At 38.3% G+C, this 19,279-nt stretch overlaps 1 protein-coding gene across 28 annotated transcripts in view; it reads right to left on the bottom strand.

Moving 5' to 3' along the window:
- Positions 1-19,279, bottom strand: part of WNK1 (WNK lysine deficient protein kinase 1) — a 135,934-nt gene that overhangs the window by 66,251 nt on the left and 50,404 nt on the right. For all 28 annotated transcript variants that reach the window (XM_082665261.1, XM_082665249.1, XM_082665269.1 and 25 more), the window contains exons 2-3: positions 7,449-7,621; positions 702-922 (exon numbers count right to left, since the gene is read on the bottom strand). In XM_082665261.1, coding sequence (XP_082521387.1) covers positions 702-922; positions 7,449-7,621 — 394 coding nt within the window. The remainder of the gene's footprint in view (positions 1-701; positions 923-7,448; positions 7,622-19,279) is intronic.

Consider the following 19,279-nt stretch of genomic DNA (forward strand, 5'->3'; position numbering starts at 1 on the left):
ATGATGATTTGCCCTATAGGGGACATCTAGCAATGTCCAGAGACATTTTTGGTTGTAACAACCGGGGGGAAGTGGGCAAGGGGGCATGCTACTGGCATCCAGTGAGTAGGACCAGGGATGCTGCTAAATCATCTTACAATGAACAGGTCAGTCCTTACAACAAAGAGCTGGCCAACCCGAAGTGTCAATAGTACTGAGGCTGAAAACTGTTTCAGGTATATCTTCTGAAGAGTAGGAGTTGAAAAAAAGTTGATAATGAACCATCATATTTTCACATTTTAAAATAAAGTTTTAATAGGCAGATATTTTTGAATATACATCTATCCAACAGACTTCTTCAGAAACTAAATTATATATAAATTCAATTTCTTTTATGGGGAAAGTAACATACTTTATCTGTTATATAAGTAAGTATATGATACTAAGTATCAATGAAATGACTCAGTAAGGTTAACAATTATTACATAATGTTTTGTAGGCAAAGTTCACCTTACTTCTCTTCATATAACTTTACAAAACAACAATGGTCTTCAAGATGATTCTAGAGGCAAAGAAATAGAGAACTCCACATCACTTCCTGGGTTCAAGCTCTGAATTTCTGAAGGTTTATTTCACATAATAAAAGCTCTGACAAGGTCAGGTTTCTAAATAAAAGGAATGTCAGAAAGCCAGTGAGACTGCAAGGTACACCTGAAACATACCTATCACACTCTTGGCAAAAGAAGCCCGCTTCAGGGTTGCCAGACCTAGGTCTCCAATCTTGACTGAGCCTGTAGGGCCAGTGATAAAGATGTTGTCACACTTAAGATCCCGGTGAATAATAGGTGGAGTTCGAGTATGAAGAAACTGAAGTCCTTTAAGAATCTGACGGCACCAGCTTCTCAGAACTTTGATCTTCATCACCTTAAACCTTTTCAGGTACCTAGAAAAGGCAAGGTACACCAAACAGGTTATCAATGATATGCATTTATTACTTTGAAGAATTCCATTAAATTCTAGCATATCTGAGATGGGAATATCAAGTTCAGAATATTAAGATTCAGTAAGCTTAGGTTAGTGCTACTTTTAGTAAGGTTAAAGGGGATAGGATAATAAGTAGTTGGCAAGCAAATTCTGATAACAAAGCACAAAAAATAAATTCCTTAAAATTAGATCACTGCTAAAATGATTTAAAAGTTAAGAGGCAGAGTTCGACTTCTGGTAATGGTGAAGCAACTCTTATTGGATGCAGATATAATTATAAACTCTAGTAAATACACACACACACAACTACTCGAAAGCTCTGGAGGAATCAAAATCAGGCATAAACTGGAAGGGAGTACACACGAGGGAAAAGGGAAAGCACTAGTCTGTGGGGGTCGCTCAAACCTGGACTGAAACCTGGAGCATTACTGGCTGAGGAATGAATACGAGGATAGAGTTCAAGATTACCTCAGGGTCTAGAACAATGCTATTCAACAGAACTTTCTACAATGACAGTCTGTCCAATACAATATTCACTAGACAAATAAGAATATTCTTTTTTTTTTTTTTTTCGGTATGCGGGCCTCTCCCATTGCGGAGCACAGGCTCTGGACGCACAGGCTCAGCGGCCATGGCTCACGGGCCCAGCCACTCCGCGGCATGTGGGATCCTCCCAGACCGGGGCACGAACCCGTGTCCCCTGCATCGGCAGGCAGACTCTCAACCACTGCACCACCAGGGAAGCCCAAGAATATTCATATTTAAATGAATTAATTAAAATAAAAAATTTTCATTTCCCAGCTGCACTAGTCACATTTCAAGTGCTCAACAACTGCATTGTAGCAAGTGGCTACCATTTTGGATGGTGCAGATTACAGAACATTTCCATCACCACAGAAAGTTCTGTTGGACAGCAGAGATCTAAAGAGTGAAGGAGGCAGGGCGGGGGGCTGGAGGTTGGGGGTGGTGTGTAATCCCAGAAAGGAGGTACAGGGGCTTCCCTGGTGGCGCAGTGGTTAAGAATCCGCCTGCCAATGCAGGGGACACAGTTCAAGCCCTGGTCCGGGAAGATCCCACATGCCGCGAGCAACTAAGCCCATGCGCCACAACTACTGAGCCTGTGCTCTAGAGTCCGTGAGCCACAACTACTGAGCCCACGCACCGTAACTACTGAAGCCCTAGTGTCTAGAGCTGGTGTTCCGCAACAAAAGAAGCTGCTGCAATGAGAAGTCCGTGCACCGCAACAAAGAGTAGCCCCCGCTCGCTGCAACTAGAGAAAGCCCATGTGCAGCAATGAAGACCCAATGCAGCCAAAAGATAAATAAATTTTTTTTTAAAAAGGAGGTATAGGGCTTCCCTGGTGGTGCAGTGGTTGAGAGTCCGCCTGCCGATGCAGGGGACATGGGTTCGTGCCCCGGTCCGGGAAGATCCCACATGCCGCAGAGCGGCTGGGCCCGTGAGCCATGGCCGCTGAGCCTGTGCGTCCGGAGCCTGTGCTCCGCAACGAGAGAGGCCGTAACAGTGAGAGGCCCGCGTACCGCAAAAAAAAAAAAGGGGGGTATAGAAGGGCATCTCCAAATTCTGTATATTCACTCTGCCTAAATCTCTGGCTGACCTCTGAAATATGTGTGTGTGTAGCAGAGTCCAAGCAGCCCAGCTAATGTTAAAAGAACAGGACAGAGATTTCTGATTAACTGAGTTCTGACGCTATTTTATCTGGAAATATTCAGGGAAAAAATGAAGAGCACTGATGGTAAATATAAAAGACTACATTTTCCTATTACTATCTTTATGTTACATATGACTACTTAAAGGAAAATCTATAACATTGTATTACAGGATCTAAACAATAAACGTAACATATGAAAATTATAGCATAAAGTATAAGTACTAGAAATACATGGGCCTATATTTTTGCAAGTTTCCTTTATTTTACATGAAATTGTACAGTATCAAGCATGTTGTGAAAAGTTAAAGATATAAATGCAGTATCTAAAGCAGCCACTAAAAAAGATATTTCAAATGCACACACACACACACACACACACACACAAGTGGAGTTTAACCAAAAAGCTAATACAGAAACTAATACAAAACCTTAAAAATAAATTAAAAAATGAAATTCTGCTTCACTTGGGTGGGATATGAGGTAATTAAAGAAAACTAATGGTGAAAGTTGGTTTTATGGTTTAAAAAATATATATAAAAACAGAGTTACTTCTGGAGGGTGAGGAAAGGGCTGCCTGGAAAGGGCTGCCTAGGAAGAGGTTTAAGGGCATGTATTGAGATGATGGAAATGTTCTATATCTTAACGGTTTCAATTACACGAGTGAGGTATCACATTAATAGGACAAAGGGGAAAACAACATGATCATTTCAATTCATGCAGAAAAGGCATCAGACAAAATCCAACACCTTCCCATGATAAAAAAAAATACTCAAACTAAGAATAGTAGAGAATATATTCAACATGATAAAGAGCATTTATGAAAAACCCACAGCTATACTACAGTGGTGAAACACTGAAAGCTTTCCCATTAAGACTGGGAATAAGACAAGAATAACCACTGCTCTTCAGTGTTGTACTAGAAACTCTAGCCAGATTAATTAGGCAAGAAAAAGAAAGGTACCCAAATTGGAAAGGAAGAAGTAAAACTCCCTCTATTTGCAGATAACAAGATCCTATATATAGAAAATTCTAAAGAATACATACAGACATGCACACACAACTAGAGTTAATAAACGAATTCAGCAAAATTGCCAGCGTACAAGATCAACACGCACAAATGAGTTGTGTTGTACACCCCAACAATTAACAACCTGAAAAGGAAAGCAAGAAAACAATTCCATTTGCAACAACATCCAAAAGAATAAAATACTTAGGAATAAATTTAACCAAGGAAGTGAAAGATTTATACACCAAAAACTAGAAAACACTGTTGAAAGAAATTAAAGGACACCTAAATAAAATGGAGAGATGGGTTCATGGATTGGAAAACAATATAGTGAAGATGGCAATATTAGCCACAGTGACCCACAGATTCGATATATCTATGGATAGATTTGATTATATCTACAGATGCAATCAAAATTCTAGCAGACTTTTTGCAGAAATGGAAAGCTAATCCTCAGGTTCATACGGAATTACAAGGGGCCCCAAATAGCCAAAACAATATCAAAAAAGAAGAACAAAATTGGAGAACTCACTTTTTCCAATTTCAAAACATATCACAAAGCTAGGTTTTGTAGTATTAAAACAGTGTGGTACTAGCATAAGGATAGATACATAGAACAGTGGAATAATATGGAGGGTCCAGAAATAAACCCATGCATCTATGGTTAAATGATTTTTGACAGGGGTGTCAAGATCATTCAACAGGGAAAGAATAGTCTCTTCAACAAATGGTGCTGGGACAACTGGATATCCACATGCAACAGAATGGAGTTGGATCCCACACCTCACACATACACAAATGTTAACTCAAAAACTGGAACGATCTAAATAAAAGAGCTAAGCCTATAAAACTCTTAGAAGAAAAAATAGGGGTAAAACTGCATGGCCTTGGTTTTGGCAATGGATTCTTAGATATAACCCTAAAGGCACAAGCAACTAGGGAAAAAAAAACAGATAAACTGGACTTAATCAAAATTTAAAACTTTGTGCATCACATGACGTCATTAAGGAGTGAAAAGAATATATAGAATGGGAAAATATATTTACAAATCATGTACCTGATAAGGGTTTAGCTTACAGAATATATAAAGAACTCTTACAACTCAACAAAAAGACAAACAACCCAATTTAAAAATGGACAAAGTGGGCAAAGAGTTGAACAGACATTTCTCCAAAGATGTACAACATGCACATGATAAGATGCTCAACATCATTACTCTCTAGGGAAATGCAAATCAAATGAGATACCATGTCACAGCCAGCAAGATGACTATTAAAAAACCAAAAACAAACAAACAAAAAAACCAAGTGTTGGCAAGAATATGGAAAAATTGGAACCCTTATTCATTGCTAGTGGGAATGTAAAATGGTTCAGCCATTGTGGAAAACAGTTTGGTGGTTCCTCAAAAAGTTAAACACAGAATTACCATATGACTCAGCAATTCTACTCAAAGGTATATACGTATCTAAAAGGCATGAAAACGGGTACTCAAATAAGCACTTGTACACAAATGTTCATGTGGAAACAGCCCAAATGTCTATCAATAAGTGAGTGGATAAACAAATTGTGGTATATCCACGAAATATTATTTAGTCATAAAAAGGAATGAAGTACTGATACATGCTACAACATGAACCTTGAAAACATGGTAAGTGAAAGTAGCCAAACACAAACATGTATTTTATATTCCATTTATATGAAATACCTTGATCAGATAAATCCTTAGAGACAGAAAATAGTTGGTGGTTGCCAAAGGCTGGTGCAAAGGAAGAAAGGGGAATTGTTTAATGGGTTTTAGTTTTGCAAGATGAAGAATTCTCAAGATTGGTTACACAGCAACATGAATATATTTAACTAAACTATACACTTAAAAATGATAAAGGGCTTCCCTGGTGGCACAGTGGTTAAGAATCCGCCTGCCAATGCAGGGGACACGGGTTCGAGCCCTGGTCTGGGATGATCCCACACGCTGCGGAGCAACTAAGCCCGTGTGCCACAACTACTGAGCCTGCGTGCCACAGCTACTGAAGCCCGCGCGCCTAGAGCTGGTGCTCCGCAACAAGAGAAGCCATGGCAATGAGAAGTCCGCACACCGCAAAGAAGAGTAGCCCTCACTCGCTACAACTAGAGAAAGCCCGCACGCAGCAACAAAGACCCAACACAGCCAAAAATAAGAATAAATAAAACAAATTTTTTTAAAATGATTAAGATGGTAAATTTTATATGTTTTTACCAGAGTAAAAAAAAAATGCCCATCTATAAATCCTAGAGATCAGCTAGTCCACTTATTTTACACATGGAGAACTGAGGGCCAGAGAAGGGGATCTACTTGCCCTAAATCACAGCTGGTCAAAGTCAGAGCAGAGAGCAGACTCCTACTCTAAGTCTAGTGCTTTCTACTTTACCTCTTGCTGCTTTTGCTTTGAGGCTCAGAAACTGAAACAGACAATGATGGGGAAAAAAGAACTTTAAACTTAAAAGAAAATGGTTAGAAACTTAGATCATGTGCAATTAAAGAGAAAATATACTACGTGGGAAGGGTAATGGGGAGTAACTGCTTAATGGGTATGGGGTGTTCTTTTAAGGTGACGAAAATGTTTACGAACTTGACAGATGTGGTTACACAACATTGTAAATGTAATAAATGTCACTGAACTGTACACTTTAAAAAGGTTAATTTTATGTTATATGAATTTCATCAAAACTTAAAAAAAAAACTAACTTTATTTCTATCTACTGACAGACTACTGACAACCCACCAAGTATTCAAACCAGAAAAAGAATATCAAGATGCAGATATACAAACAACTACTACCACAGAATTTTCCTTAATTCATTCAAATATTTATCAAGTTTCAGGCACAGTGCTAGGGAGCACAGTCTAGGAAAAGAAACAGGCATGTGAATAACAAGAAGCGTGGACGACTAGCATAAAGATGCTGCCATAAATATTAGAAAAGTTGGATGGGAAAATTAGAATGTGGAGGAGGGAAATAATCTGTTGGCTTTTCAACATGTTAATTTTGAGCATCCAAGAGCATCCGGGATTTTCTACATCCAGGAAATACAAGACTATGTTTCAAAGATCTGAGATTAATCAGCTCAGTAGCATTAACTACAGAAGGTTATAAAGAATAAATACAGAGACAATTTTTCACAATCCAATTCTTCCACAAAAAATTTACACCATAGAAGTTACTCTAGTTTCCTCTCTGAGTACAAATAGATACTCTAAGAGACACGGGACTCCAAAGGCATACAGGGAATTTCTGCATTTGACCTATCCATATTCCTGAAAGGGATGATAGGTCTAGATGTTTTGGCTTCAATTTCTGATGCTTTGGGAAATGAAATTATCTAGTGATAAATGTCACAATACAATTTGTATTTGATACAATATGTGCATAGTTGTAGCAAAAACTGCCCAATATGAGGTGATAAAATAAATGGGTAAAGCTTGTCAATAAGCTTCAATTTCATTTTAACCACTAGAGGGCTACCTTGTCATTTGATTTCTGATCTCTTAGCCACTCAATTTTAGAAATGCCAATCACCATAACTTAAAGCAACTAGGTTTATTCTGCAACAACTTCTCATTTAAATACTTACCAATACATAATTATCAAACCACTTTATATACCAGAGGACCTTGTGGGCAGGAAAATGTGCTCATATACTAACATTTGGAGCAACTATTCATTCCCTCCTTAGTATACTGGGCAACAACAGAAGAACTGATAAGGCCTGAAATAAGAAAATTCAAGTTCTCTCATACTTCTTGGTCAGCTTTTACAATATTGATGAACTTACGTTTTAAGTGTTCCAGATGTCATAAGTTCAGTCACCAAAACGATGCACTTCTTTCCCTTTACTGTGGATTCCCAGGAATCATAGAATCGGACAATATTGGGATGCTGAAGACCCTTTAACATTTCAGCCTCTTCTTTAAATCTCTGCCTCTCAGACTTTGTTAACTTTCGATCCTAAAATCAAAAAGCAAGACAGAATACAGTTCAAGATTGGGAGTTTGGGATTGACATGTACACACTACTATATTTAAGACAGATAACCAACAAGGACCTACTGTACAGCACAGGGAACTCTTGCTCAATATTGTGTAATAACCTAAAAGGGAAAAGAATTTGAAAAAGAATAGATACATGTATATGTATAACTGAATCACTGTGTTGTACACCTAAAACAAAAACAAAGGAAAAAACAAACAGAATATGCTTTTAAGATAATAAAACACCAAGTCACATAGTTACACTTAGATGCTAAACATGTACAAAATTATAATGACCAATACTGTTGAAATAAAACATCCTAACACTGAAGTTACTAATAATTAATAATTTCATCAGCCTGTTATATGAGTGTGAGAACAGGCTAAAGTGTATTTAAGAAAACTCTTGATTATAAAGTCATGCTTGAGGGATTTCCCTGGTGGCGTAGCGGTTAAGAATCCACCTGCCAATGCAGGGGACACGGGTTCGAGCCCTGGTCCGGGAAGATCCCATATGCTGTGGAGCGACTAAGCCTGTGCGCCACAGCTACTAGCCCGCAGGCCACCACTACTGAAGCCCGCACACCTGGAGCCCGTGTTCTGCAACAAGAGAAGCCACCGCAATGAGAAGCCCTGAGAAGCACGTGCACCACAACGAAGACCTAATGCAGCCAAAAAATAAATAAATCAATTACTTAATAAAATAAAGTCATGCTTGAGATTATTTTAGTATTTTTACTGTTAATATGTGCTTCAGGTACACGTTTTAGATGCAGTTAATTTACCACTTCCAAAATAAGTCACCTATTGACAGAGATATGCAATTTAATAATGGAACAAGTATGGGTTTTGGAAGTGGTGAGATCTAAATATAAATCCTGTCTTGGCTTCAACTAAAATTTCCTTCATGAATAAAGTCAAGTCCTCCGTATTCATGAGTTCACATACCCAGATTCAGCCAACTGCAAGTAAAAAATGGGCGGGGTGTGTGTGTGTGTGTGTGTGTGTTGGGGGGGATCAGAAAATTCCAAAAAGCAAAACTTGAATAGTTTGCCCACATGCTGGCTACTATTTACATAGCATTTACATTGTATTAGCTATTATAAGTAATCTAGAGATGATTTAAAAGTATATGGGAAGATATGCAAATACTGTGCCATTTTATAAAAGGGACTTGAGCACCCACAGGGGTGGAGGGTGGGGTCCTGGAACCAATTCCCACCACCCCCCAGGATATTGAGGGATGACTGTGTATACCTTCACCTCATAGGACTCTTGTAAGAATTAAATAATCTACTAGGTAGATTTAATTTAATTTAGTCTACTAGGTAGATTTATTTAAAGTGCCTGGCACTTCATAAGTTAATTCACTTCTTATCTGAGATAACTGGACAAAAGCACTTAATCTGCTCTTCTTCCCTTAACAGAGTCCCATACACACAAACTCTGTACTGTCCTGTAAATTAAAATTGAAACTGTCATGTAATACTCTATCAAAGCACATAATACGTATTTTAACGAAATAGGCCAGGCATACAATAACATAATGTGTCTATGATACAGTCAAATAATTAAACATTAAAGACATAATTTAAACCTTCCTATGTAACTAGATGGCCTTTCCCATCACTACTCCTCACCCTTGAATAACAACCACTACCCTGATCAGATATACCATTCCCATATGGGTTTTTACACTTTAGGTGAAATGTTAAGATTTCATAAAAAGAAGTTACAGAGCATGTACTATCTGGAAGGTGGCTATTTTCCACTCAACATTGTTTGAGCTCACCCATGATGGTACAAGGAGACATTACAAGATATCTACCATATTACTGTAACTCCATTCATTATCACTGGTATGCAGTTATCCACTGACTGAATACACCACAATTTATATATAATCTCCTACTGATCAATCTTTAGGCGCTTCCCCATTTTTTTTGCTATTACAATATGGCAAAGGTTTTGCAGTGTTAATCTCTAGGATGCAGGCTCTTATCTTGGAGTCTATAAACCCCTTTAAGGCAGGTTTGTGAACCTGTGTGAAAACAAATATATCTTTATTTTTCATTAACCTTGAATTGAAACTTAATATTTCCTTGAATGAATGTACGTACCTAATAGCATTCAGCAGTACCTGTGATTTGTCACCAACAGACCTAGGTATTTTCAGATCACGTAACAGTGGTTGCAGATTATCTCAAAATACCACACTAGGCATTACTTTGAAATTATGATAGCTATTAGATCTTCCAGTAGATCTTATTAATATACATTAATAATGCATACTATATCACAAATTTTAAAGTTTTGATAACTATTTTAATATAATTTGTTTCCAATATAATCCTATGTATTTTACTATATGGACTTAAAACAAAACATTTTTCTAGCCTTCACTAGCCTTCTGGGGCACAAAAAAAAGAGGAAGTACACCTACTAGGATATATAGCTAGCGGTAGAAGTGCATAGGGAATAGGCATCTTCAGTCTTCATAGGTATCAACAAATTGCTTTTCAAAGGGACTGTGCCAACTGAGTTTCCCAACAGCTTTGTATGAAGGTTCCCACTAGAGTACATGGTCACTAGCAACTGGTATTATCAGACATTAACTTTTGTCAATTTGATGGGTGTAAGTCATGTTCTATAGTTTAATTTACATTTTCAGAGTCACTAAAAAGTGTGAGAAACTTTGTTTTCTTTGCAGACTACTTAAGACCCCTCTTCTGCAAGGAACTGATGCTTTATCTTACTTGTAGCAGTTCTTAATGGATTATGGATGCTAATCCTTTTTTGGGTTTTATGAGTTACAAATACCTTTTCTCAATTTGTGGTTTGTATTTTCACCTTGTTTATGATATCTTGATTTACAGATGTTTTTATTTCACTGTATTTCAATTCATCTATCTTTTACTTTATGGTAGGTGGATTTTATGTCTTCAGTAATTTTTCCAGACACTAAGGTCATAAATATTTTTCTTTTCCTTTTTAAAATATAAATTTGTTTTCTTTGCCACATCTGGGAATTGTTGAGGAATTTATTTGGTTGGGTAAAAGAAGGGCTGACTGTTATTTCTGTTCTGTATCAGCCAATGGCCCCAATATCATTTAATGAACAATCCATCCCTTCCAGAGAAGTACAGTTCTGTCTCTGGATTCTACACTCTATTCCACGGTCTGTCTAGTCCTGCGCTAATACCTCACTTTCTTAATTGCTATCACTCTTGCATGATAGTTTAGATGGGTGTAGAATTCTAGGTTGGTGTTCTTTCAGCACTTTCAAGATACTGTTTCATGGTACTCTGGCGTCTACTGTAGCCCTCAGTATACATGTCCTCCTTTGTAGGTTATCTGTATTTTCTCTCTGGTTACTCTAAAGGCTTTAAAAGAAAATTGTGCTCTGCTCATTCACTACCATGCATCTAAGTTTTATTTTATACATAATGGGGCTAATTGTGCTTTTTAAGCCCAAAGTTTCAGGTATTTGTCTTCGCATCAGGAAAATTCTCAACGATTACCTTTTTGATTACTGCCTCCTTCCATTCTCCATTCTCTTCTAAGATTTTCTATGTATGTCTGTATGTGTTATGTGTAAGGGTGTGTGTGTGTGGAACCTTACTCGATCCTTCATATCTTTTAACTTCTCTCTCATTTTCCATTTCTTTCTCTCTGCTGCCTTCTGGGCAGTGTTCTCAGATCTACCTTCTTGTTCATGAATTCTCTCAAGTTATTATCACGTCTAACCTGCTTATTACCTTAAAATTTGTTTTAATTAATCAAACTTTAAAGTCTAAAGGAGGCAGAGATGCAAAGGACATGTGGCAAGGTCTCAGTCCCTGCTCCAGAAATAAGAGATGAACACAAACTAGACACTTGCAACTAGCCATACAAGTCTTCAAGGGCTGGGTATACTGGTGAGTCAGACATGTATTTGGACATCCATACAGAAAATAAAACGAGGTCAAGCAGTCAGTCTGTCACCAAAAGTACCCACCGGAGGGTCTGATAAAGGGAATTCAGTCACTACTTCAGTCCCTACTTTCCCAGCTAGCATCAAAAACAAAGCAAGGTGGGAAAAAAGGGGGAAAAAAGAAAAAAAGTTGGGCACTAACTAAAGACTTCAGTGGAGAAGGAATTCTCCTGCCACTTCTCTAGGCCCAATGTCTGGGGGAGGGATTTGTCCCCACTCAGTGGTAACCCCACACATGGGGTTTTGAATGAGAAATGATAACTGGCGGCTCAATTTGCAATGATCCCCACCAACCTCCACCCCATCCCTGCTTCATGAACAGACAAGTTTTCCCAGCATCCTCCTTGGAATTTCCTCCCTCTCAGGGTTCATCTCCAAAATTATTTCCATCTCCAAATCATCACTGCAAGATTGCCTTCTCTCAAAGTTCTATAAAAGCCCACTTGCACAGCCCAATATCACTTTTATTCCCACTCCTAACCTGAAGCTGCAACCATCCACAAAGTCACATACCCTGTCCACTGAGACTCAGATCCATAGCTGTTTCATCTTGGGCTATCTTCCTAAACCATTTCTTTCCCAGAGAAGAGACGGCCAAAGGGCCAAAGGACAAGTCGAAGTATCTGGGGCCAGATGACTGAGGAAAGTGGCACTTGTTACTTACTTTTTAATTGCAATACATTTTCATTTCTTGAAGCTCTTTTTGGATCTTTATCAAATCAGTCATTCACTGCTCACTCCAATACCATCTTGATGTTTTTGTGGTTTTAGTTTTTAATCCTTTATTTCTTTTAAAATAATGTGCTTTAGGGGCTCAATTCAATAACACTTTTATCTGAGTTACTGGGGATCGAATTTTGCCTAGTGTTTTGGCTGCTGACATTCATTCATGGTGGTTTGTTTCCCCTCATGATTAACAATAGTGGATAATATGGTTATCTTAAACTGTGATTTGTCTGTTGGAATATCCTCAGTTGTGGGTGTATTGCTGTGGACAGGCTCTGAGTTTATTTATGCCTAGTGCGGCAGGGATATTACTAGTCTCGGTGATGCCTGCATGTAATCCGTTCAAATCTGAATCTCATACTTTTATGAATACAGGTCCCTGATTATGTATACTCAGGGTAAACTTTTTTCAGCTGACTTGAGAAAAACTGTCTTTTCCCTGACTCAGAAACTGAAATTTTCTCTAGTCTCTCTTTATATTAAAGGTTTTGTTCCCTTTTAAGGAACAAGTTTATTGGATCTCAGTTCCAATATCTGCTCGGGCTTAAGACTTCATCTATCCTTGGGGAGACAGTAAAACCATGCGTCTTAGTTAACAAGATTGGCAACTGTCCCAAGAAGAACCCTAGTGTCAATTCACACTTTTCCTACTCTGGTTTCTAGTTTCTTCTTAGTTTCTAGACCTTGGAAATTATCCTGACAGCCTTATAAGCTCAGCTATGCATTTAAAAGGATAGGTTTCTGTAGTTCCTCTCATCAAAATTTTCAAAATGTCTGGTATTTTACAGTGGGAAGAGTTTTCAGCTTGTTTGGTTTTCTATTTACTGACAATAGGGTTCCCCAATATATGTTTTTTAAAAAATATTGTTTACCATATATTCTTAAGTGTTCCTCATTTAAGGGAACCTTATTCAAAACATGAAGGAAAATCTAGATCACTTGCTGACTCTTATACATTACTGTTGAATTACAAAAGCTTAAAGAAATTGTGAAAAGTTAAGCTATTCTCAAAGCAATCAGAAGACAGTAATCACGAGCCAAATGAATTATAATATTCTACCTACCATTAAGTGAATATTTAATTTTTATATTTTAATATATAGTCTACCTGATTGTCTTGATAACTACTCTTATTTTCTGTAACATGCAACATTCATTTCAGTTTTAGCGATTAATGTATATATTCATATATGTTTAATTAAATTTTAACAAATGCTTGAGTACCCTGTGTCAGACAACAGGATAGGACAAACATTAGAGACAAGGTTCCTGCTATTCTAGACCTTACAATGTAAGAGGCAGAGGCATTAATTTTATCAGGTATTATAAAGAGAAAAAACTGAGTGCTTTGAGAGCATATCATAAAAGACCCAATTCTGTGTGCACAAGCTAGTGTTAGCCCCCATATCAGCAGGTTACCTTAAGGGTTGAGATCATGAGCATGAAAGTACCCAGAGTTCTAGTTTTACAATACTTGAAATGTTTAAGACCACAAGAGTCTGTAAAAAGTGCTAAAGGCAAACTTCGAAATGCAGGATAGACTGGAGGCAAGGAGACTCAAAACCTTAATAACAGTGAGCTTGTAAACCCTTTCTGCAGAAACTCAAACCAAAGTAATTCACTCTTGTCTGTCTCTACTACCACCACCCTATTTCAAGCCATCACGGTCTCCTCTGGATTTCTGCAATAACCTACTAGCTGTTTCCACACGGCTAAACTTCTCCCTGTACAATGTGTTTTTCCACTCTGTCCAAATACAACCAGAATATTTTAAGGTCAACTTAATCAATTCTGCAGTATGCGTACTTTATTAATTCTTAGAAATATTGTTTTCCACATTTTTAAACATCTCTGAAATTAGAATGTATCACATAATTGAACTCTTAGACTCAGTGAAGTACTGTATGTCCTAATCCTGTTAGGATAAAGGTGGAAAATCATTGTGACCAACGAGGTCCCACACAATGCAATCCTTGCCCACTTTTCGAGCCTAATTTCTTGTCACTCTCATGTGCCTTTCTCAGACATGTCATGCTTCTTCCAACTCAGGTCCTTCACACACGCTGTTCCCTCCATACAGGATGCCCTTTCATCAACCTTTTTTCCCTGGTTAATGCCCAGCCATTCTTCAAAGATCTGTCATTTCCACGGGGATACCTTCCTTGGCTGCCCCTCACTCTAGGTTAAATCACCCCCTGCCATATACATGTATAGTTTCATGAACTATGTACATGCCTCTTTCAGAGCTCTTAATCACAAGTAGTATACTGAGACTTACTCTAAAAGCAATGACAAAATGCCTTTTTCAGTGTTCTATCTTTAGCAACTGACAACCTAGCATTGTTCAATTGCCATGTGTTGAATGAATCCATGAATGTACTTTCCAAAAAAAATTGTGTGTGTACATTTTTCACAAGTAGTTAGCATTTCCCTAGGAATAGAAGAAATTCCTATGACTTAAAAGCAAGGTGAGGATTGAAATTGGGCCTCTGAGACTCAGTAACTTAACACAACTCAAACACTATGACCAACCTGCAATGGTCAATGCTGCCACCATTCTGATTTTAAAAAGTATTTGTTAAAAGCCATTGTAAAAAATCTGCCAACTGGGGCTTCCCTGGTGGCGCAGTGGTTGAGAGTCCGCCTGCCGATGCAGGGGATACGGGTTCGTGCCCCGGCACGGGAAGATCCCACATGCTGCAGAGCGGCTGGGCCCATGAGCCATGGCCACTGAGCCTGCGCGTCCGGAGCCTGTGCTGCGCAACGTGAGAGGACACAACAGTGAGAGGCCCGCGTACCACAAAAAAAAAAAAAAAAAAAAAAAAATCTGCCAACTAGTTATTTATAGCAAAGTATAAATAAAGGTGGGCGGGGGGACCAAACAGGGACTTCTTCCTTCTTCCAAAAACCTACAATCAATTTTCTTCTTAAGAATAAATACACTGAATGGCAACCTTAAAATTCTATGTTTAACTTTTATCTAATTTTGCCTAGAAGTCATCTATACTGTAAACAGAGGCTATTTTATATGTCTATTATAGATTTTTAACTTCCCTGAAAGCTACTGATGATTTTTAACCTCCCTGAAAGCCACTGTTTAAAGTGAGAACCTCACTTTAAACCTTTAACAGCAGAAATATGACTACAGGGACTTCCCTGGTAGCACAGTGGTTAAGAATCCACCTGACAATGCAGGGGACACAGGTTCGAACCCTGGTCCGGGAAGATCCCACATGCCGCGGAGCAACTAAGCCTGTGAGCCACAACTACTGAGCCCGTGTGCCACAACTACTGAAGCCCGTGCGCCTAGAGCCTGTGCTCTGCAACGAGAAGCCATGGCAATGAGAAGCCTGCGCACTGCAACGAAAGAGTAGCCCCCGCTTGCTGCAACTAGAGAAAGCCCATGCGCAGCAAGGAAGACCCAACGCAGCCAAAAATAAATTTTTTTAAAAAAAAGAAAGAAATATGAGTACAGATTCTAAGTAGGGAAAAAAACCAAACAAATAATTTGGTGCTTCTTTCAATAATCTGTCAACTTGTTCTATCTATAAGCCTTCTATTTTTTAAATCTAGGATCATTTCATATCTCAGAGAACTATACTATTTTAGCATCCAAAAGAATTTGTTAAGACAAAGTAAACCAGATCAAAACTAACATAAGCAAAAATACCTGTAAGAACAGCTGGGGTTTTAAAAATAATATTTGTTGGGTGTTTGCTATTTACACTAACTGGTTGTTTTATTTCTGTTCTCATTCTCAGAAAACCCTTGTGAGATATTAGGAAATATTACTTTATTTTAACAGATGAACAGACTCAGAGAAATTTAATATCTTCCTCCAATTCACAATGAAAAGCAGAACCATGAATTAACTGAAAATTTGATTCATAGCTCATGTTCCATTCACTATACTAGACAAACATATTTAATTTCTTCTAAAACATTTTTCAGAAAAGCCACGTTGATATTTCTGCTATTAACCAGGGATCACTGAAAAGAACTAGGCACTTTACTAAATTATAAGTTATAGTTGAAGGTAAAATAAGAGGAGTATATATTGTTTAAACTATATCAACTGTCAAATACAAACAAAAAAGCAGACTCACAGATATATAGAGAACACACTAGTGGTTACCAGTGGAGGAGGGGGCCAATCTAGGGGATGGGGGAGTGGGAGGTACAAACTACTGGATGTACCATAGGCTACAAGGATGTATTGTACAACATAGGAAATACAGCCAATATTTTGTAACAACTGTAAATGTACTGTAACCTTTAAAAAACTGTATCAAAAATTAAAACTTGGGCTTCCCTGGTGGCGCAGTGGTTGAGAGTCCGCCTGCCGATGCAGGGGACACGGGTTCGTGCCCCGGTCTGGGAAGATCCCACATGCCACGGAGCGGCTGGGCCCGTGAGCCCTGGCTGCTGAGCCTGTGCTCCGCAACGGGAGAGGCCCGCATACCGCAAAAAACAAAACAAAACAAAACTTAAAGACTTCAACACTTAAAAAAGCATTACCAAGTGTTAAATTATCGTGAAGACAATGCATTACCAAGTGTTAAATTATCGTGAAGAGAATGATAAAACTTATTTTTTATTTTAAGTATCAAATGAGATTTAGAACAGATTAGCACAACTGCTGCTTTTTGGTGCCTTCTCTCCAGCATTATCAAACTGGATATTCCTGGGGGCTTGATATACTATCCCAATTGCAACATTCATTACCTTCAGTGCAAACGAGAGCTGATGCAGCTAACCCGCTCTATTCATTTCATTCATTTCTTTCCACCTACATAAAATTGTTTTGACAGGCTAAATGAACAAAACCAAGGATCACTGTCACATGACCTCCCATAACATGCACAGCTCCCGGAGGCTGAGGGGTGGAGGTGGGGGCCCAGCAACAACTGAAACAATTGTTCATCTCAGTACCATCCAAATAACAGTGCTCAGTAGATTATTTGCTGATGCAATTTCTTCTTGGGTGAGTGAGAAACACAATGTTAATATTTGGTACAATGGCCTTACAGCAATTTTACATCTTTGGTTCCTTGCTTTGTACAAAGTTATTTTATTTTAAATATCCTCTACAGGCATCTTCTCTTTATTCCTAAATTTCGGTATTTTCTGAAGTAGCAATCCTATGCCTTCCTATTGCTTATTTTATCAGCCCCAGAAGCAAACCTTCCAAATAAATTATGCAACTGAAACAGTGAGCTTGATTTTCATTAAATTAAACCAGAAATATTCACTTTATTAGCTAATATCTGTACCCCCAGAAAATTTGACCCTCTAGACTTATTAACATTTAAACTTCTATTGCATTTTATTTTTAGCAATATTCAAAGTTTTACTACTAAATTAAGACCACATGTTGTAAGTCTACATATCACAACATGGGTGGAGAGAAGTATCTGGAATTCCTTGATTAGAATATTTTAGGTCAATATTGGAGTCCTCCCTACTTATCATTTTCTGCACCACACTGACTTAGCAAAGACCTAGGCATCTATTCCATTTTTTAAAGTGATACTAATTGTTGGGTGTTGGAATGTGGAAATAAAAACATGTCTTCAGGCAGAGAGAACAGCAGTTTGAAATATTGCTTTCCAATGCAGCATGGGTTCCAGTTAACATTTACCAAAAATTTTAAAAATTATTCTGTATTTTGAAAGAAGGAATCACATAAATGACTATTTAGTCTGGCATACCTCTCTCTCATAGGCCTACATGGTCTAGTAACAATTCAAACACTGCAGAAAAGGATTTTGTACTCTAAATACTTCTATCTACTAAATACTTTGCCCTATTCTTCTTGAAAACTCCCAAATAATTAGACACTGAAGGCCTGGGGAAAGGTGGGAAAAATAACTCATAGAAGCAGAATAATGATGCTCATGCAAAAACTCTTAACTGTTAACAACAACGACAAAGATTAATAAGGCTTTTAAGATGTTTTGAAATACAATATGAAAATTAAACCTGGATTTTATGTAGCCAAATCTACAGAGTAAACTCCTACTACAAATTTCATTATGACCTTCCAGTCTGATACCCTTAAAGAGGAACAGGGTCTATCCCATAGGGAAGAGAGTCTATTTGAATTTTCCTCAATAGGTCAACAGATATGATAATTACGGGGCAGGGGCAGGGAGTAGATGGACATTTAAAAAATGACACTGTGTCCCTTGCTTCTCCCTAGCATCCTCTAAAAACTATTCTGAAATAGTCCCAGTTTCATAAAGACAGAAAAAAAGTCATCAAAAGAAAAGCAAAAAAGAACCTGGCTGTTCTATCTAACTCCTCCTCCACTGATCCCTTCTTCCTCTGGCTCATCTTTATTTTCATTTTTAAAAATTTATTTATAAAAAGGTTCTCTGTATCAAAGCAGGACGAAAAAATAATTACTTACACAAGAAAATCTACAGTGCTTTCTCAAACCAGATGTGTGCCAATTTATACAGTTCTACCACTAAGCATCCTGTACTTCACCCCCAAACCTTGGCCACAAATATATAAATCTGGGGCCTGAGATTCTCTTCACCCCTCTCTTTTCAGGGGCACAAAAACCAAATGGGGGCTTCCCTGGTGGCGCAGTGGTTGAGAGTCTGCCTGCCAATGCAGGGGACACGGGTTCGTGCCCCGGTCCAGGAAGATCCCACATGCCGCGGAGCGGCTGGGCCCGTGGGCCATGGCCGCTGGGCCTGCGCGTCCGGAGCCTGTGCTCTGCAACGGGAGGGGCCACAGCAGTGAGAGGCCCGCGTACCGCAAAAAAAAAAAAAAAAAAAACACCAAATGGAACTCAAAAATATCTAGAGCCTGGCACATATAGAAAGTTTTATGTTAATGCTAAAAATATAGCAGATACTTTTAACACCTGAACCACAAAAATGTAAACACATTTAGTCCTATTAGAAAACAGCAAACTATTTTCAC

Source organism: Grampus griseus (assembly GCF_964374135.1).
Source record: "Grampus griseus genome assembly, chromosome: 11".
Taxonomy (NCBI): Eukaryota; Metazoa; Chordata; class Mammalia; order Artiodactyla; family Delphinidae; genus Grampus; species Grampus griseus.